This window comes from Patella vulgata, chromosome 5 (assembly GCF_932274485.2).
Source record: "Patella vulgata chromosome 5, xgPatVulg1.2, whole genome shotgun sequence".
Lineage (NCBI taxonomy): Eukaryota > Metazoa > Mollusca > Gastropoda > Patellidae > Patella > Patella vulgata.
The window spans coordinates 60,168,166-60,190,188 of NC_065883.2; the positions used below are offsets into that span (position 1 = coordinate 60,168,166).

At 36.7% G+C, this 22,023-nt stretch overlaps 2 protein-coding genes across 3 annotated transcripts; both read left to right on the plus strand.

The window, feature by feature from the left end:
• The first annotated feature begins 220 nt into the window (after positions 1 to 220).
• On the plus strand, positions 221 to 9,447 carry LOC126820358 (uncharacterized). The gene is made up of 3 exons (XM_050548258.2): positions 221 to 368; positions 5,651 to 5,783; positions 6,277 to 9,447. The coding sequence occupies exons 1-3, from the start codon at positions 357 to 359 to the stop codon at positions 7,314 to 7,316; spliced, it is 1,185 nt and encodes a 394-aa protein (XP_050404215.1). The 5' UTR covers positions 221 to 356; the 3' UTR covers positions 7,317 to 9,447.
• A 4,600-nt stretch (positions 9,448 to 14,047) lies between these two features.
• On the plus strand, positions 14,048 to 17,968 carry LOC126820357 (uncharacterized). Of its 2 annotated transcripts, none has more exons than XM_050548256.2 (3): positions 14,048 to 14,202; positions 15,011 to 15,158; positions 16,863 to 17,968. In XM_050548256.2, exons 2-3 carry the CDS (start codon positions 15,041 to 15,043, stop codon positions 17,681 to 17,683), a joined length of 939 nt encoding a protein of 312 aa, XP_050404213.1. In that variant the 5' UTR covers positions 14,048 to 14,202; positions 15,011 to 15,040; the 3' UTR covers positions 17,684 to 17,968. The 2 variants fall into 2 exon arrangements, with proteins under 2 accessions (XP_050404213.1, XP_050404214.1); XM_050548257.2 differs by lacking the exon at positions 14,048 to 14,202 and adding an exon at positions 14,305 to 14,407.
• The last annotated feature ends 4,055 nt before the right edge of the window (positions 17,969 to 22,023 follow it).

Consider the following 22,023-nt stretch of genomic DNA (forward strand, 5'->3'; position numbering starts at 1 on the left):
TTACCGTGTTGCCTAGTAGAGTATTCCTTTACAAATATGAAATGTACAACAACCCATGTCATTCACAAACATACAATATACAACTGTTATCAATTCATAATTTGGGAGGGTTATCAAAATCATATTTATTTTTCAGAGAATATAATTACATTTTCGGAACATTCAATTGTGTTTATTGAAGCGTGCTGTCGATATAACGGGGGAAGGTTTATAGGTCTTGCTAATGTGTGAATGGTTATCAAAAGAATACATACTAACTATTTTTAAATGAGAACAGGGGTATCGTAACGTCGGCATGAATTTGTCACAAGACCGCGGAATACGTATAGTATGACAACACTTCAGTGCCCTCAAAAATGGCTACCTCGGTATGTACACGGCTTTTTTTCTGTTTTATTGGGATTTTCTGCATTAGTTTTTACAGATACATATTAATTGTAAATACATGTAGATAGTTTGAATAATACCTTCAATATTTCAATTCTTTTTAGCAATAGTTATATTATTCAAATTAGTACTAGCCGATATAAGATTTCATACATTTTTCTATACCAACTAGTGTTACTTTACTCCTTATATTTTATCATTTCAAGTTTCATTTTTTTAATGTCCGTATTTACACAATCAAAAGTTATATATTTATGTATATTTTTAAATTATGTTATTTCGATATTCAAAAGATTTTATAGAAGTATTATTATTTTGCGTTTTAAATAAAAAATACTTGATCTTATTAAGCAAATCTTTCATCGGAAACTTCAAAGATAAAACTTCAGAATGGTTTAGCCTATTTGAATAAAAGTAACGGATTATATTGGCACCATTAATTTAGAATAGACTACCAATGGAAACGAAAATAAGTCCAAAACGTGTAAATAAAAATTAATGTTTGATTTAAGACGTGTTGATATTTAGTATTATATTTTGTAAATAAGATCGCTCGAAAAAATATATTTATTTTGGGAAGGTATTAAATAACGTGTGGTTATATTTGTAATTCTTAACGAGAGAGAGAGAGGGGGGGGGGGGAGGGGGATGGGTGTTAACGTTCACTCGACACAAACTAGGCCATATGGTTCAATTTTAATTCATTAATTCGCTTGCGCGTAGGAATCTTTAGCAGTAGGAGAAATTCGAAGGACCCGGAGAAATCCCACGAAGTTGGACAGGCGACCATACTCCTCGTCACGTACAAGCGGCTGCATATTGAACTCAAACCCATTCTGCATGTAAAGTTATACTTTATTTCTTTAGCTCTTTCGTTGATCTAATGATATATGAAAAAATAACACAGCATTAATGTTAATCTTCATTAATGACCCTTCCACATTCAATAATCCAACATCTAAATAATAAGAGAGAGAACTCTATATTATTCTTGCTAAAGCGGGCGTGGTGGGGCCAGTCTAAATCAAGACAGTGTACTTGGATTTCAGAAGAGGAGATTCTAGTATTTTACTTTTTCTAGAACATTTAATCAATTCACAAATATAGTAGACTAGCGAATGACCCGGTGCTGCACGGGTTGAAAGTAGTATATCTCAGAAACCGTAAGTGATAGTCCAACGCCAACTAGCCTATGTTACTCCCCGGTCCGAGTCACCCCTATACACCAAATTTCAGCTTCGGGACAGCCCTATACGGTAGCCGCCAACCCCGAACAGACAGACAAACAGATAGTCACAAATATTAGTATAGATAACTATAAGGAGGGTCTGTCTTCATCAAGTAGTAGAACGTTAAACTCAATTTCATTTCATTTTATAAGATGGGTGGTAGAGGGGATAGGCTAGGGCGAGGCCGAATTTTTTTTTTCTCGGTATTTTCAGCATTTTTTCACACAATTATATTCTATCTTGGACAAAATGTGGTACATGCATTACAATAGATATCAGGGATGTTATATATATATATATATTAAAAGGAATAGTGACTACATGCAAAACTGCAACGAAATTGGTAAGGTATGTGAACTCATCAGATGTTATGGTTTTTAATACCTTTTTTACGTGTTTTAAGATTATGTATTAAAAATTTAATTATTACAGCCGTGCGCGAAAGAGGTTTGTGATGAATGCTTTGTTTACTTTTCCTAGTAGTATATTATTTTTGTGAGAGTAATAAAATATCAAATCTATTCGGTGGGATTTATCTGAATAGTCATGAAGGATAATCCTCAGCTTAAGTTCTTACCTGTTTACATACAAAATGGAGTGAGCCCTCGAACACCACTTAATCCCGTGGATGATAATTCACAAGCTTATTTTTGATCTAGCGTAAACCACCAACTTGATAGCCACGCGACAATTATTTTCGATTGTTGCAATAGGAAAGTTTGTCAACTTTAGACGTGCAAGGTCTATCTTGGGTTTAGCCACTATATACCAGTTAAGGCTTTGTTATCTTTCTGTTTTGAATACTGGTTATGAAACTGTTGAATCAATGGTTTGTTGCGTTATTTCTCATTAATTGGGGAAAATTGGTTTAATTATCCATAACTTACACCATGGCTACATTAACAATATTAAGGTGAAAACAGAGGGAAAAGGGCTAATTCCCAAACTTCTTGTGCATCTGAAGACGAATCATTAAAAATCTAATTTTTGAAGTATACCCTACATTAATAAATTTTACCATGTGAATATTATGCAATTTTGAAGAAATATTATTTTAGAATATCATATTTCGAGTAGACATGAAACCACAATATTAATTTTTGGCCATTTCACGTGAACTTGGTCGTAATATTGTATGAATAAGCAATCTACTAATTTGATAGTACTTAAACGCACGGGCCGGCCGGTTTATGGTCTCGTGTGAACATTTTTGGACAGCCAAGTTTGTTGAATGGTGGAGACATAACTTATTGTAATATTTGTCATTGGTAATAATTTATGTTCTTTTTATAACTGATTTAGTGTTACCATTTACTGCTCTGTGAGCCCATGTTTTGACTGGTGTCAGCGAGGCAAGATTCTATTCTTCTTATATATGATTCGAGTTGTATGGTGTGTAGTGGTTTACTGGTTAATATTACTAACAGTAAAAATAGTATTGCATATATTAAATACCACCGTTACTAAACGAAAAATAAGCTGAATTTTTCTCTGGTTTTTGTTGAGGAGCATTCGCTATCAGATATTTTGATGTGATTGATTTCTTAAATTCGCATTTGATCCAATGTGTTGTTCCCGATAAGTTCATACTTTACAGCAGTCCTGCTATTTCTTTGAGCTTGTTTGGCTAATAATAAATTATTGTTGTTCGTTTTGATTCGTAATTTTTAGATATCTTTTAGGCAAACACTTAAAAGTGTTGGACCTAAGATAGGACCTTGAGAAGTACCAAAATTTACAAACAAACAAAAAATTTTAAATTCCGGGACTAACATTTATTATGAGCTTTAAGTGATTTGAAATTAGATTGTGCACGTGCCTCTTACCCAGTAGGAACTATCCACAATGAGGTTGAATGATACGTCATCATACTGTCTCATGGGCCATTGAATCGAATTAGTAACAATAATGGGCAACACAAAGAAATTGATGCCCAAATTTCTAAACGTTCTCCGCACACGCAGTAACCAGATACATTATAAGATTAAAACATGCGATAATTTACAAGTTTCTAGAACTGGAATTTAAAAAAAAAAAAACATAAGCACGTGTTTCGTTATAAAGATCGGGTGTATATTATCTCTTCTATTTCCCCCCAATATTTGAAAGAGAGAGAAATGGGGTTTAACGTCCACACGACAGAAACTAGGTCACTTCGGGACTAACCAATTTTTGAAGTTCATAATTCTAGTATACTAGTGTCTTGAAGCAGATGATTCACCTGTTTCTATATTCTAACAATATATAAATAAGCATAATAGGTAATCAACTTTAACAAAATTCAAGGCGCCAATCTTGTGTGAAATAGCTTTCTTTAACGTCCGCTTCCACCGAGGTGACATCGCAGACAATTACATGTTATATATACATAGTGAGATATTTACAATGTGATTAGTGGAAAAAAGATAATTAGATTTTTATATATATATGTACAGAAGACAATAGGTAACAGGACAAGACACGAGATAACGGGTGCAAAGAATAAAGAAGTGCCAGTAGACATTGACAAACAGACGAATTTGTGACAAAACATACATGAAGAAGGGCGAACATTTAGACAAGGACAAACATTTACAGACATGGACGCAATACGGACATTTGACAAAACAGACATAAATTTGGACGAACATTTAGACATAGTATGTACATATATATATATTTTGGTCGTTTTCGTCGGTCTGGTAGATTTGTCCGGTTGAATGGCAGGGTGGTGCAACTAATCCTTGGGGCTTGAAGGTGAGTGTGTGGCCTTTGTTGTTTCTGAAGGAAGAATCCAGCACCTGATAAAGAGAGAGAGAGAGAGAGAGAGTATCTAATCTTATATTGATTTGGGGTTTTCATTTTGTCTGGTAAGGCTTCAGTACGGGGGGTAGGGGGTCATTATAAACAAATAATAAGAATAATAAACGGAGAAAAAGAAATTACTCAATGAATTATAAACAAATAATAAGAATAATAAAGCGCCCCTCTTCCAGGAGTATCCCTTTTAAAGGTTTACACTAGCTATAGCTGCCATTGTTATTAGAATGTAGAAATATGTGGACTTTTTCAGATATAGAATACGTGTATGTAGTATACCAACCACTATATCGTTAGTTTTACATGAATTATCATTGACTTGTATTATTTGATTGTTATTTACGTGTAGCGCTACTCAGACTATTGTTGGGGGTCTCTATTATGGGTCATTGTGAATTACAATACACAATTGTATCTGCATTGTAGTTTATGGTCAAATATAGATTTTCTTTACAGTATAGTCTGGTCTTTTAAATTGGGAATAATGCAAACCCACTTTCGTTTCGCATTCTAATTTGGACCAGATAAATAAATATCACCTAAAAAGAGAAGCTTAATCTATCTTAACCGGTGCTGAGAATGTTATTCCATACAAATATCGTCTCTTATCATTAATAAATTCGGTATGCGAGGAATAGGAAAGTAAGGCGGTTAATACAGTTACATTATGATTGGAGTGTGTGTGTGTGTGTGTGTGGGGGGGGGGTGTTCAGACATTATTTTTCATTAGATACATTGTGTATATCATTTCACATACTTGTGGCGGCTGTTACTGACACTTTCTTGAAGAGCTGATACCACTAGTTTGAGCCGCAATAGCCCATTACCAAGAAAGTTTCCCTGGATTTTCCAGCTTGGTTTCCCCTTGTCTGTGGTGTAGGGCGTGGGGGGGGGGGGCATGACAAGGAAAGCGTCTAGTCGTTGGAACAAAAACCGATGTACACGTTATCGTACACGTAAAAGAAAGCCTAAATAATAGTAGACCGTAACGCCGCTAGTAGACTGTGACGTTAAACCCTATTTCACTTTGCTTTATATATATGATTGCCACTTAAGATCTATTTACATACCGTGTTTTATATGATAATATTTAGAGCACTGATGGCTCGGTGAGGCGTTGACTTAATAACAGGTGAAGGTTGGGGGATACATTGGGCTGTTGGCCGAGAAAGATCCTCGGAATGTTCCAGCATCATTCCTTACTTACCATTTTGTTTGTATTTTTATCTTGGTAGTTTGGATGCTGTGTACTAGAACCCGAAGATGAACATACAGGGAAGCATCGGCCATTTCTAATACTTACCATTATAATAGCTACAGTTTCCTATGGGTTGCTGTTGATAATGAACATCGTTGGCGAATATGCAGGTTAGTTTTAGCCAAGGGGCGTTTCATTAAAGACTACCTTTAAAAGAGCCTATACCACTTTCAATAAGAGCATATATTTAAGTAATAAACAGATTTGCAAATTATTCTGACGGCCCTGGATAGTCAAATAATTCGAAGTTTCCTAATGCAGTTTTGTAGTTAGTCACTCAGAAACGGTCTTGTTATCCCCAATTATTTGTACTGGATGGATATTTATATAGCCATTTCTCCCGTCCTTCGACTAATTAACTTTAGTTTCATTTCCACCAGTCTAGTGTACCCGAAAACGTTTAGCTGGTGATAGGTAAATAGTTGGGTTTTTTTCATGTAAATCCGTTAAATTAGGCAGCAATGCATATCATCCTGATGAAATTATCACGTTTTACAACCCCCAGCTGGCTTGGAAGCTCTTACACATTTCCTTCTCCGTGATTTCGTATTGAATGAAAACAAGCCTTTATTTAGAATTATTTTATCTTTTTGTGTATTTCAGGGATATACTCTCGTGATGTTAATAAAATCAGTGACGAATATCCGGTTGATTTAGCCCTATCAGCAGATGTTTTAACTTTATGGACGTTTATCTATGTATGGCATTTTATCATCTTCATCTATTGTATAGTTTCCATTTTCCGTAAGACTTCGCTCCAGAAACCGGTGTACACCAGTCCCACACTGTTATCTTTTTTCTTTTTCGGTTATTTGACCGTGTCCTATTTGTTATTAACTGGATGGCTATTTTTGTGGGATCGTTTATTAATTGCCCCCGCTGTAGTATTCATGTTTGTGATAGCTGGCTGTTTCTATCTGTCACTCGTTGTCTCATACAGGAAGTTAAACCATTATTCCAAGAAATTAACGCGAGCGCGTAGAACTAAAGAGATGTGGATGATAATCGTCATTGTTCAAAATGGAGTAGCTTTGTTTGCAGGGTGGACAACTGTGATTTTCTACTTAAATCTAGCTGTGTGTTTGGTTTATTGGAACGTGTTGGCTGCCATGAGTTCCTTAATATGTTTGTGCATCTTTGCCGTCCATTTCATTAGCTTTGCTTTGACTGACCTAACAATCTTTCACAAATTTACGAAATATGTGTTAACGCCTTACATTGCTATCGCGGTAGCCTTAGCAGGGATGCTGCTTAAGAACTGGAGAGCCGATTCGGTCAACGCAATATTCGTAGCCGTGTTTCTTGCCTTTGTTGTGATATGCGCTATCATCAAATCCATCCGCATGTTAATACATATAGTGCGAGCAAATCGTAAAGTTACTCCGCCAAGTATTACCATCAGCACTGTTACGAACAGTACCGTTACAAACGGAAATAGTACGGACTATCCTACCACTAATGAAACTAGTTTCTCCAGTGATAACGATATTGAAATAGATGAGATTATTCCGGTTATTGTCACCAACCCAGTAGCTGATACACCCGTAGAAAGACGAGAACCATTAGCAACCGTTAGTGAGGAACCTGAACATCCTCTTCCCGAAAGGAACTTATTTCTTAGCGAATTCGTTCTTTATAACTGATCGCCTTATGTGCTATTTGGCCTGTTCACATTAATTTCGTTCCGAGTTGCAAAGAATTCAAGCAGAGATATAAAATCGTACGACTAACTTGTAATTCATGGACCTAGCACGCATAAGTACATTTTCTGGTTTGTCCAGTTATGCACATGGTTTTTCCAAGTGGTAGAACACCGAAATATAACCATCGCCTCCCGTGGTTCGCAGATGGAGAATGGTCGTACATTGAGATGGCGTGGATAATTAGGACTTGGTGAGTGTATTATCTTCTGGATATTATTCGAGTATTCCGGGCTAAGAGAAATATCAAGAAGAAAGGGACAGGACTGGTGTGGTTTTTTAATAACATAGTTCACAATGCTTATTAATCTGACCCTGACATTATCAGCTGAAAGAGAATAATAAGCTTACAACATTTAGTTGTGTTAACGTGAAGAGTGCCAAGTCGTTATACGAATTTGATACAAAAGGATATTGTACGAAGCAAATAGCCACACATTCACTTTGCTAAGTGACATGGTATTGTAATACCGCCATAACCTATTTACTATATGTGTTTATATGTAATAAACTTGATAATTCACCGCATGGTAAAGAAAGGGGAGGGTAATTCCTTTGAAATAGAGGATTAGATATTGTTATACCGCTGAAGTCTGAAGATAAACTTTATCGGCAAATACATTGTTAAACCCACTTTGTAATTACAATGTCTCTTGATATGTAAGATTAGGGAATATGTAGATAAACCGGGAATAGAAATTAGTAAATGTTATGTCGATTATGACCGCAGATAGCTACATGGGACCGGATATTCTATACCCTAACTCCATTCAACGGTAATGGTATTCCTAAAATGTGTATAAATACAAATGATGATTGATATCAGATTTCAATTAAAACACAAGGCAGCGAAACACACACCAATTATAACATGTAACTTCAATTAATTTTCTTAACAATATTCAAACTCAACTGTATTTACAGTCGGTCAGACATATTTACTATTCAAGTAATTACTCCTTTCGCCCAAACCTTACAATCTATTAACAAACCAATTTTGTTTTTATATTTGGGATTCGGAGAGTTTTATAACCTTCAATGTTTCAAAATGTTTGAAACATTGACACCATTTCTATTCAGCAGTGGCGACTGATAGTTTGAATGGTGGCGACTTATCTTGTAAAATTATCTAAATTGCTGAAATAGGGATATTTACGAACTTGACATCAATTGGATTGCCTTACAATCGACATCATTCCTTTATCCTCAATATTTCAGATCTAATTGGTCCAATCTAAAGTTTTATTTTAGCATTTAAGATCATTTAAAACACCTGGTACCGGTTTTAGTTATTGGATTTCTCTCATGTGGCGCTTGCAGTTACCGATCTTCCATATGTCTGTGGTTCTGCACAAAGTTAGAATACATGTTGTTTGACATTATATACTAACTGATATGATGTAATACAACCACCACCATTCATAGAGAGTAACATTAGAATTGCCAGAATCATAAAAATTAGCATGAACCTATTATAAAATGTGATGATCAGAATAATCTAGAATGTGTGTCGTTATTGCGATATTTGCTTCCCTGCAAGAACAAGTGAAAGACTTCGCACAGACCACACAAAATTTGAGGGGGCAATTTATAGGTGTACTAAAAAACTAAAACTACGGTAGTTTGTTGGATTTTAATACTAAGAATCTACAACTGGTATTCTTTTCAATTATTTACAAATCACAAAGTAAACGTGGATGTGTACCAAACAACATAGTTATACGCATTCCAGAACGCATTAAGATAATCTGAAGACTTTTTACTGAGGACAGGATACCGTTGGAGTTCCTAATCATAACGATAGAGTTACCCATCTTTGGTATAAAAATCTCTACAAAGATGAAATAGAGAGTCTCAAAGATCTGAAATATCATTATGGTTTAACGTAATCATGTTTCATCTACGTTAATCACAACATTAACCATAGAGTATAAATGTATTTATATATAATTACTGATTATTGTCCTTTGAGTAAAATTTACTCATTTATACTTCAGTACAAATACTCAGTGTAATAGTGTTATTTTAGAGGGAACGTTATTTATGTTATTTATTGGAATTATTAGAATATTATGTACGTTATATTTAATAAATAGAATATTTTATTATTGTTACCAATTATATTTTTTATCGATATTAGGCTCTATATGATAGAGACTACGATGATCGGCCTTTGGAAGTGTCGTATTAAAAGGACTATCCCGAATTGAACAGAGTCTCAAAATTAAAAGTCCGAGTACGTATGGAAGTTAAGCGCCAAAATATAAAGAAATGGTGTATTTACCCTGTCTCAAAATTTCAGCTCAAAATATTGAGTCAATTCTTTCGTTGAGTGACCTGATAATCGATTCCCGTTTATACAGTGAATGACCCATGTGCTGTACTTGATAACGAAAGGTAAATATCACCTACACATTATTTTTATAAAATAAAAGGCTGGTTTTATCCAGACACAGCATAATACAGCTTTGGGCACCGGTCCCCACTTCCAGATTAAGACTGACGGGTTTATCACATATATTGAGTTAGTTGCTCGGCCCTAAGGTAGAGGATTTTAAGTGATTTTAACACAAAATTGACCAGTTTTATTCTCCAAAATATTATCGGGATTGGCCGATTAAGACGAAGGTCATGGACGCATTGTCTGCATAATATTGTTAAAGGGACAATAACACCTTGCTGGCTTGACAGCTCCAGAAAATAAAAAATAGCCTTATTCTAAGTACTAGATGTGTTAGTGTCCTACCTATTGTGTAAATTATCCATTAAATCCCATTTTACTTGTCCAAAGGGTTCAAAAATATTTTTTAATCCAAGTCACATTTGAAAAGCTTTACGTCAGGCTTTTCAAATCATTTAGTTGAATTTTTCCAATTTTTTAAATTAGGTGTGTTAAGATGAAATTGGAATATTGTAAAATAGCACAATTTGTTGACCAGAATAAAGATTGGGACATACTATTATTATTCAGTTACAACAATGTTCAACAAAAATCAAAATAAAAATACCCCCCCCCCCCAAAAAAAAAAACAACAAACCCCAACATGTTTTATGACTTATTTGAGAATGTAAATAAATTCTAAAAATGTAATTTCACGAATATGTCCTTGAGAAGAGGGGGGGGGGGGGTCGCATTAGCGTGGGTAAAACAGATGCTCTCGACAAAAATGTCTTGGATTTAAATTATGGCGTGACCCGAGAAGAAACTTCCTGGCATTGCAAGGGGATCACGTGGCTAAGTGGGTAAGACGCTAGCTCGCTAGCCTGGGGGTCGGGTGTTCGATCCCTGCATTGGCCGAGAAAGTTCATCCAGATTTTCCGGCGTGGTTCTCCCTTGTCAGTGATGCAGGACGGAGGGGCTGACAAGGAAAGCTGTCTAGTCGTTCGGATGGGACGAAAAACCGAGGTCCCGTGTACACATTGGCGTGCACGTAAAAGATCCCTTGGCAGTTGGAATTCGATATAAGAGTAGGCCGTAGTGCCGCTGTCCGGGCAAAATTTCCCTCATAGCACACTGTATGGCGTATGCCCGTCTTCATTAGCCCAGGTTAGGAGCAGAACAGTAGGACGTTAAACCCCATTTCATTTCATTTTCCTGGCATTGCACAAGTGACCACACAGACAAAATAACCACATGTCAGTCTGAACATGATTGAAATATTTTATTAGAACGTTAAACATATTTCTATTTATCGCATAATAGAGTGGAGCCCAGTGACTTTGTTGGTATGGTAATGGAATACTAACCAGGACGTCCCGGTGCCAGTGGCGGCGCCAGCCGTCGGTTATGGGAGGGGCAAAGCTGGGGCAAAGTCCAAGGTTAAGGGGGCAAAGGCATCAGCTTTAACTAGGGGTAGGGGGCCTCCCCCAGAAAATTTTGAAAAACAGGTTGCCGGAAATGCAGCCTGGCAGTATTTCAGGCACTGATCGATGAGGTAAAGTGTCAAACGAATGGACTTGCGAATCACGACGAAGCCCACTCACGAGCGTCAAAGTAGGGAGTCCTCCCCGAGAAAATTTTGAAAAATAGACTGCCGGAAATGCTGTCTTACAGTATTCTGTCAGGCACCGATCGTCGAGATAAATAGATCTGCCAGGATACCGTTCGTCGCCTGATCACTAGTTTATCCGACTAGAGAACAAAATGTCAAACGAACGGACTTGCGAGCCTCAACGAATTCCCCTTGTGAGCGCCAAAGTAGCGAGTCCATTGGGGACCTCGCCAAGAAAATTTTGAAAAATAGACTGTCGGAAATGCTCTACAACATGCAAGTTTATGATTGAGTGCGGATGTGGGATTTATTCACCGTAGAAGGTATTGATTACCGAAACGTATCACAAATAATTTTTTTTATTTTCTAAAATTATTGGGGGGGGGGGGCAAACAGAGGGCAGACCAGATTAATGGGGGGGCAAATGCCCCCCCCCCTGGCGCCGCCACTGCCCGGTGCTTAACCAGGAAAGTTCCTTGGGTTTTTCCAGTCTTGTTCCTAGACCGTGTAGTAATTCGCATGGACCGTAAATCCAGAGGACTGTTGTATACCATTGGCAGCACGTAAAAGATCATCTAACAATTAGAAATCACTTAACCTCCGTGACTTCGGGAGAACAGGATAATCTCTGTTAAACTCGATTGATAAAATTATTATTTACTTTTTTATATGCAACAACATAACCCTCGCTCCATTTTTTCTGATCGCTCTCCAGATATTATTTAGATTATGTAATACGTCCAGTATGGCTGCTTTCTCCGTTACACTTTATTGGGTACTAATTAGGAAGTGCGCTGACTATTATCTCGATTTGTCCTTTTGCCACACGGGAAAATTCTGTCCATAGCTAGCTCTCGGCCACCAATCCAGCTAAAGAAGACGGATATGCAGTGTGCTCTGATAGAAATTTTGCCCCCTATGCCAACTGTCAATGTTTTTTTTTACGTACGCACAGACCAGTATTTGAGTGGATCTCTGTTTTTCGTCCCATGCGAACTCCCCACCAGTATTATTTATCCCTAGAGGAGTTATCTCTCTTGTATTGTGACACGGTAACACCGGGGACAATATTGTACGGTATCGGTTAGGACTAGTAATCCTCTCCTCATTGACATTTGGTAGCCTCTAACACCTTTTTTTTTAACATTCCGGTGATCTTAATCTTTATAACCACCAAGAATCCAACAATGTCACAATCAACTGATAAAATTTTTCATTCCGCTCTATTAATTGAATCAATAGGCTCCGATGTCAGTTTTTGTACGTGATTTCCTCACTCACGTCTGTGTATTTACTGATATTTCAGCATCAAAATCATGACTATTCACCAAAACCTTACAGAAAATATATTTAAAAACTTTTCTTGAATTCCATAGAACAAAAGAGAGAGAGAGAGAGAGAGAGAGAGAACTGCTATTAATACAGACTACATTCGTCGTTTCTTGAAATCAGGAGAAACAATTACCGGTCTTAGTCCCAGAGGAGTTATCTCCCTTGTCTCGTTGACACGAGAACATCACATTTCGAATAGCAGTCACAAAGTGCCACTTAGAGAGAAAGAGGGAGAGCGAGAGAGAGGGGGGGGGGGGTGCAGGGTTAACTAGGTCATTTCGGGGACTAACATATTATTTCAATAATTCGCTTGTGCGTAGGGGTCTTTAGCGGTGTGTGTGTGTGTGGGGGGGGGGGGGGGGTCACGAGTTTGGACAGGCGACCCCACTTCTTGTCACGAACAAGCTTGGAATAGAAACCACGACACTTGACTCAATGAAAAACCATTCGGCCACTCACCCCCACCCCTGTCACTGGATATGGTATATGCAGTCACCAGTTGTCACTGTGTATGCCATACTCTTATGTCCACAAGTTTACATGCAAATAATTAAAGACACCTGAAATACTATGCGACTATGCTACTAAACTTAACTAGCAGTTAAATTACAAGGCCCAATGGACGAATTCGCCAAATTCGAACAAAGACAGCAAGAGGATTCACCGCATGACAAAAACCCATAATCGAAAGTAGTACCAGATGTACAGTACGTCTTGTGCGCATCATTTTTTTCAATATTGCAATAATTAGAAAGCAAACGAAATCAAAACCTGTTAATTGCGAAATCAACGAATTACAGCCATTTGGCATACAATTTTGTTGAAGATTGTACGAAATCTGTGATATTTCGAAAACTAACAAAGCAATTTAAATTGCTTTGTTAGTTTTCGAAATACAGGGCATGTCTTTTTGGTCGTTCTTTTTTTATGTTTTGTTGTTAACGACCTAGAAAGAGGGTATTAAGCACAACTAAAATGACATACAAACTTTGTAAGGTCTAGGTGGGGGCCAGGGAACTACTCTGGAACCCTTTTATTTCAGTATGATGAGTTTACTCACGGAGAAGTGTGGCGTATGTGCACGCTATTAGAAATCGACAAGAACAGTTTATCGACAGGTATTTTATTTATGCAATACAAATTATTTTCTCATAATTTCAGAAATATTCTTGTAATTACACTCCAATTAATTTATTTTTAGATATTAATAGCCCTGCAGTTCGGAATCTCTAAAACAGACTACTGAACTCCTATTTGTGACTAAAAAGATCAACACTTCTGTAATATGAAAGTTCGACAGTCAAGTCATCATTATATTACAAGGTTGTTGACTTGTGTCTTGTTGATTCTGACTACCATATCTATTAATAGCATGTTATGAAGCCATGACTAGCTAACAATGATCGCAGCCTAGATATTGAACTATGTTTATGTTGTATAACCACGACTCGTGTTAATAAAACGCAGTACATATCATCGTTTTGCTGAATCAGTTGTTACATAAGGTAAGTCCCAGCAAATGTCAGACATCGATATATTATTCTTATTTCCAACACTTTTAGTTAAAACTGACCAATGAAACGTAAACATTCTCCTCATCAAAACGAGACCAAACCGTGTTTACCTATACTTTATGCCATAAACACATAAGACGATTGACATGTTAAGAATTACAACCAATAAAAGCTAGTTTAATACCAGTTCAAAAGAGTAAGTAAATCAAAGCATGTCTCTGAAAGAAAGCTGGAGGGGGGGGGGGGGGTCTGGTGACATTGATGTAAGGCTCTATCTGCATGTGGTGATCACCACTCTGGTCACTATGTTTACCTGGTGTTCGAATGTTGGGAAAACTATGAGAATAATACGTTATTCCTGTATTCAGGACCATGTTTCTCGAAATCTTAAATTGAGATAAAATCCAAATTTTAGTAGATATTTCAATTTTGTTTGGCTAAGCACTAAAATCAATCTAATATTTAATATACAATCAAATTACTAAAATTTGGATTTTATCTTAGTTAAATTTCGTCAAACAGCCCCCTGGTTTTTGCCTTTAATAATATGCGTTCTATTGTTTGGTAACGAAATGAAATGGGGTTTAACGCGTTACTGTTCTGCTCCGACTGGGTTGTTTGGTAACGGGAGGGGAGGCACATGGAAGGGTTTTACTTCCTGTGCTTCAGAAGTTACATGTTAAGTATCCTGTTAATGATGACCAATGTCAATAGGGTGATTGTTAGTAACGTTAGATTGTACCTTGACCCTGTTTCGATCCAGTTCACGCTGATAGATTTTACCTGTGATGTATTTCAGATTATACCAACAGACCGTCTGTCTGCTACGATGAGCGGGGTGAAACAATCAAACCCGGGGCTGGTAATTTTGATCATACTGTCAACTCTAGTATTTGCAGGGTTACAGGTTCTTAACTATTTAGCAGCTGACCCAGCCAATAGCTATGGTAAGTTAAATGGGCTTTATTATCGTGTAAAATATGAGATAATTAGAACTGAGATACATAGATAGTGTTTTCATTTACGTACATAATGTAAAACCGTGACTCAAAATATGACACCAGCATCTGGCCAGTGTGTACATACACTAAACCAAAGGCGAATAACTGTTATTCCATTTGTTAGAACCACGATAGCTCAACTTCAATGCCGTGTAGTACCGTGACTGAAGATATGAAAACAGAAAACTGGCCATATTATTCCGTTCGATCACCAATAAGAAATCATCGCCCATTTGCAATCCTACTGTATGACTCCGGTATACATAAAGTATGCTTAACCTTATTTGTACAATGCTGTATAGTAAGGTGAAATCATCGACCATTTGCTGTCCTAAGATATGGCCCCGGTATACCTAAATTATGCTTAACCTTATTTCTACAATGCTGTATAGCACAGTGACTGATAATGTGAAAAGAGAAGACTGGTCAGTGTGTACATAGACTAAGCTACCCGCCAACAGTCAGAAAGCAACGCCCGTTGGTTGTTCTATGGTACGACCTCGGGAGCTCATCCATACATAGCTTTATTGTCCCGCGCCTTTCGAAGAAAACAGGGGGTAACTAAAATGGGTCTGTCTGTCTTTCCGTCACATTTTTGGGGGACACAATAATTCTCCTTCAAATTGAGCTAGAATGTTCAAACTTGGTATAGATGTTTATTAGGTGAATGCCTGGATGGAGTAGGCAGGGATGAGCAATTTGATTGCTTGATGCTTTAAGACACGATAACTTTAGTTCTAATTAAGTGAGAGTAGTGTATAATTTGATCACCTCAACACCTTGACTAAGTTCGATAAAGAGCATTTTCGGGTAAGCAGAGCAATAAGCAATTTGATTGGATCGATTCTAATCGAGTGATAGTGATTAAACGTCGTGTATAGTTTCATTACATCAGTACCTTAACAAAGTTTGATGCCGAGTATTGTCGGCTTAGGCAAAGTAGGGACTTCGGTCTGATTGGTTCTACGTGGGTGAGAGCGATGAAACTCCGAATATAGATTCATTATATCAATACCTTGACTAAGTTTTATGATGAGAATTTTCTTATTAGGCTATTTCTGGGACACGATAACTCTCCTAATTGCTCAAACTTGGTGTAGGTGTTTATTAGGCGAATGCCTTGACAGAGTTCGATAATGCGCATTTGCCACTAAGCAGAGATAAGCAATTTGATTGGTTGAGACTTTGGAACATGATAACTTTGGTTCTAATTGGGTGAGAGCGATGAAACTCCGAGTATAGATTCATTATATCAATACCTTGACTAAGTTTTATGATGAGAATTTTCTTCTTAGGTTTAGTAGCGGTAATCAATTGTTCAAGACTATTAATTGAGGTAGAATGGTTAAATTTTATGTTCATTACGTGAATGTCTTGACTGAGTTCAATGATTAACATTTCCCGCTAAATTTAAGCAGGGCTAAGCAATTTCATTTGTCGATGCTTTGGGATAAGATAACTTTGATTCTAACTGATGGAGAGTGATGAAACTTAGTGTACTCACTACCAGGTATTTCAAAACTTTGGCTGAGTTTGGTTGCTCGAAAAAGATAAATGTGTAATTTTGAGATTTCGGCGGGGGACATCAGCCTCACTGCTTGTTTTCTACAATTCTCTGTACTTTACTACATAATTCTTATTGTCTTTCAGGACTGTTTGAACATGGTATTGCAAATGTATCTGCCATGTATCCACTTGACGTCACCCCTGCTGGAGTAACCTTTGCTATCTGGGGAGTTATCTACGCATGGCAAGCTTTGATACTAATTTACAGCCTTACTTCATTATGTCGCCAGACAACAGAGGGTCCCGTTTACTCCAATCCCACTCTCCTACCCCCAGCTTTCTTTATAGCTTACATTGCTAACAATGTCTCCAATATCACATGGTTATTCTTATGGGATAGACTTTATCTTGTTGCATCTTCCATATTTTTGTTTCTGATTGCCTTTACACTTTATGTGTGCATGATCATATCTTACGTGGTTCTGAATAAGAATAAAGATGCCTTAGTTTGCAAAGGGAGACAGATGGAGATCTGGTTAATCATTTTTATTGTACAAAACGGTCTTGCGATATACGCTACATGGACCAGCATTGCTTCCTTGATCAATTTGGGAACTGTCATTGCATACGCAACTGATCCTCCCGTGGGTAGAGAAATAGCTTCTAGCATCGCCTTGGGACTCCTCACTGCCGAGTTTGTAGCATTTGTTTCTACTGATCTCTCAGTTCTAAACAAGTATACAAGATATGTATTTACTCCTTATGTCGTCCTCATTGTCGCCTGCGTGGGCATCATTGCCAAAAACTGGGATCCCACCAATCCCAATTCCATCTTTACTGTTGTCATTTTGGGACTGTCGCTTATAAGTTTTATTGCAAAGATTGTCAGAATGGCTGTGGGCGGTTCCTATTTCAAACATAGAATTGAATCAACGTTACAGCACAATTATGAAGCCTTAAAGTAATTCTAGAATCTGTATAGTGTACCAAGAATTTCATAGTAAAAGATCTGTTATACTAGTATTATTATATGCGATTATTTTATGAATATTTTTTTGTATATATCAAGCACAATTGTTACACGTATAAATGAATAATTACAGTATGGCTCTTTAGTAACAAATATCACAGCTTTCCATTTTTCTAATTAATGATTTACAATATCCAACCATCATGGTGCTTTTGGTGTATTTTTAAGTTGCATGTTTATACCATGTTGATTTTTATGATATAAATAATATTGAAAGAAATCGTATTTTGTTCATATATCTCTTAATCCTTTTAATACTGTCGGGTTATACTGAATTCTAGTGAATTTTAATGTTTAAATCCAATTTACTAAATAGGGGAAACAGTAGCCGAAGAATGTTCATTTTTACACACCCACATTTTAATGTCGATAATTGCCGTCACTCTGTCATGACACCATTTTAACTGTTCCCTCAAGCGGTTACCATGCAAGATACGTCCACATTTTGCAAGACATGGTCAGAGAACAAGCAAACTAGCGATTTTTCGTACAATCAGGGGCCATAATCCAGGATTCTACTAACCGACATGCGTCAATACCGAAAGTAACCGAGATCTTTGGGATATAAACATATATTTTAAGTTTCATCAAAATCGGACAAAAAATGGTATTACGTGCTCATTATAGTATTTGCATAATTATGGAGTACCGATGATATGTTTGAACGTTTTGTAAAATAGAAATAAAATTGTGACCTCTAGAGGGTCCACAAGCCAAAGCGTGATTTTTCATACCATCAGCGGTCATAAACCAATATCGGAAGGAACAGAGATTTTCAGTTTCAACAAAATCGGATAAAACGTGTGACGTCATGGAGAGTACAAAACCTTGGTGTTACACAATTATCGTAAAAGGGAGTGGCATTTTGTCGGACTTCTTCTGTCCTATTTTTACGAAATTTGAACTCAACCGTAATTATGATGTAACGGTGATGTAGTTGAACGATGTAACAGTGACATATATGAACGGTTAATAAAATCCAATAAAAACAATTGTGACCTCTAGAGGGTCTGTAAGCTAAAAACGCGATTTTTCGTACAATCAGGGGCCATAATCCAGGAAGTTGCGGTCCGATATACGCTAAAAAGGGTTTTTTCGTACAATTAGGGGCCATATTCCACGAAGTTACGGTCCAATATATGCCAATATCGAAAGGAACTGAGATCTTTGGTATATAAACCGATGTTTCAAGTTTCGTCAAAATCGGATAAAATTATGACATGTGTATAGGGCCAACAAACACAATGTGAACGCTCACACGGACGGACACATGGGTGGGCAGTGGCGACGGCATAATGCGTCCACATGAAAATGTGGGTGTATAAAAGTAGGTTCAGATGGACACTTATGTCAATACATCCTCTTTGGTTTACGTATTTGATACATAACAATTAATAATTTTTTGCGAATGTTATAGTGACAGGTGTCGTTAAAGGAAATGTGGATTTTAAACTAAAATTAGGATAGTGAGATTTTATTTCCGTTTATTTTTTTTATTTTTTTATTTTTATTAATTTTTTTTTTTGCAAAATAATATTAAAATTTTGAACTTAACAACCGATTTTAATATTACCATAGAATGTAAAGGCGTTTTTATTTATATAAAAGACTGATTTTTTCGTATCTCGCCGTCGCCCGCTCTAGCCCTCAGAAGACTGTTTACATTAGTAGTGCGTTTAACACAAGGCCTATATCATTGCATTAGTGAGATGGAGAAGGCTTGTGAATTTCAGCAATTTCTGACAACATCCAGAGTTATTGCCCTTGTTCACTTTGTTGAATTTCTGAGCGCTCTAACGAGAAATATCATCTCCAGATCTGTTTGAAATATATAAATTATGAAATTTGTAAATTGTTTAGATTTGGGAATCAAAGAATCCTATCACTGTTCAGCAGTTTCGTTAATTCCGTATACATTTGTGAATGCTTTAACAGCATTCAGTCATCGTATGACTTACATTAAATTTATGCATTTTTTTTTCGATTATACCGATGAATAACACGAGTTACAGCAATTTCTGATTATGTCTTAGTATATTGTCAATGATACCACACAGTTTATAAAATTTTTGCTTTTTATTTACTTAAAAATTAACAAAATGATCAAATGTGTGGACTACTGCGATTTAGTTGTTTCGTTGCCCGGAAAAACAGTGTACCTGTTTAGACAGACTGCTTTGATAGACAGGTAATTACATTCTGAAAATTTTGTTTATTTTTGACATAATTCGCAAAAATTGATGTTCAGTAGAAATAGGGTCGCTGCTTTATCAAATTATGGTTTCTCAATTTGTACAACTTTCCAGGTGAGCATATTCAACTATATCTTTTTATCTATGACTATTGAAACGAATTATGGCATAGAGGGGCAGGATGCTGCATCAATGTCATAAATTATAATTTGATCCATTTATTCCTGTTCCGAAAATGGATATAAGTGGTTTGGATGTGATAGTTAGACAGCTTGACATGTTCATTTGAACGTTCCGGTCAAAAGCTACACATTTTCCACCAATACTACTACTCTAGCTTTCCATTTTTGATGGGCACCAAATTCGATATGGCGGTTCAAGATTTCTGCTATGCAAAACCTAGATATCTACCAATTAGGAATCCAATCCTGGTGTGTAAACCTACTTTTGCAGAATCAAGGAATACAGTTACATCATCTAGAAAAGGCCCCCTTTTCTCCAAATATATTATGTCGGTCATCTTGGATCTTCAAAATTTCCTCCATGTAAAAGCCTATATCTACCAATATCTCGGTTTCTAAACCACTTAGGATCGCAATCTTGGTGTCTAGATTATCACCCCCTTAAGACTATTCTAATATGGCGTTTAAAGTGACCTGTAAAACATCGTAAACGTCACGGTGAAGCATGATTTAATCTCTTCCATACCCCACCTTCACTATAGCCTGGTCGGTGCAGAACAATAGGACGTTAAACTTCATTCATTCACCCATTCATTCATTCATTCATTCATAATAGAATGCAACATCTACCTGATACAAGGGTTAAAGCGATGATTGCATTTTTTAGTCACATATTTAAAACATGTTAAAATAAAGCCTTAAAGTACATGGTATCTATACACACAACCCTACCTTGTTGAAGAATACTCCTAAATCCTATAATTCACTTGTGCCAGTTGAGAAATTGGCAAATATATCCATTTCTTTTAAAATCCAACGTTGCTTTTTAAGGTGTTATTATCACGTGTGCAGGTTTCAAACGTCTCACTCAACCAGGCAACGTTATCCTTATCTGTTTAACCACGGACCTTGACAATCGAGACAACCCCTCTTCCATTGTGTGGACTTAGTTTTCCAGTGAAAAGAAATGACGGCGAGTAGAAATTATTTCAAATTTTTATGTGCATGTTTTTTTTAAGTGCTGGGATGATTCCTATGATTGTATAGTGGTGATTTGACAACCTATGATGTAATAGATATAGAAATAATTATGTTTTGATGTTCTTAGAAAGCATGGAATTATCGCTTTAATATTGCCATATTAACCGTTACCGTTACTTTTTTTTATATTTCAGTTAATGTGGCAACTTTAACTCTGATATCGAGAAGTTGCTCAGCTCTCCTTTAATACATTTCACGAACCACATCAATAATTTGAGACATTTTCCGGGTTTATTTGTATTATTGGCTTTCATTGAGCATATCACATGCTATTCCGGTGTCACTACCTGAAATTGGATATGACAGGTCGTAAACAAGCTGTTGCACCCTTTTCTATTCTTACCTATCAAATGAAAAACATAAAAATGAGCTCTTAACTGTCGAAATAAAACAATACGTTATAAGGTCCATGTCGATGGAAACATAAACAATTTGGAATGGTTTTAAAACTTAAAATTACGATTCAGCTATTTTAAAATCTTTAAGTTATGACTCATCTATGTGATATCCGTCTGTAACAATCCCATGCTTTTCAGATAGGCTCATCAAGTTGCGGTCATAAACGGCTAAGAAATAAATTTTAAAGCTGAAGAGCCCAAAAAGTTCGCCGCCCGGTTACCGGAATGATTAAAAAATGTCCCTGTCAAGTTTCTTTCAGCTCCGTTCACCAACAGCGAAGAAATAAGACTTAGAATAAATAGAAGAATAGAAGAGAAGAGTGGAGTGAACACGATCGGCGCTTAGGGTCCGTGGGGTGCCCTTCAGCCCCAAAAAGTTAAACCTACGGATTTGGGCTGAAATCTTTCCAACAGAGACTCGAAACCGTTCACCCCCCCCCCCCCCAAAAAAAAAAACAACCT

Coding starts and splice junctions, on each gene's coding strand:
- LOC126820358 (XM_050548258.2), top strand. Junction 5,784..6,276: donor CATCGTTGGCGAATATGCAG/GTTAGTTTTAGC, acceptor TGTGTATTTCAG/GGATATACTCTCGTGATGTT.
- LOC126820357 (XM_050548256.2), top strand. CDS start 15,041: ATGAGCGGGGTGAAACAATCAAACCCGGGGCTGGTAATTTTGATCATA. Junction 15,159..16,862: donor TGACCCAGCCAATAGCTATG/GTAAGTTAAATG, acceptor ATTGTCTTTCAG/GACTGTTTGAACATGGTATT.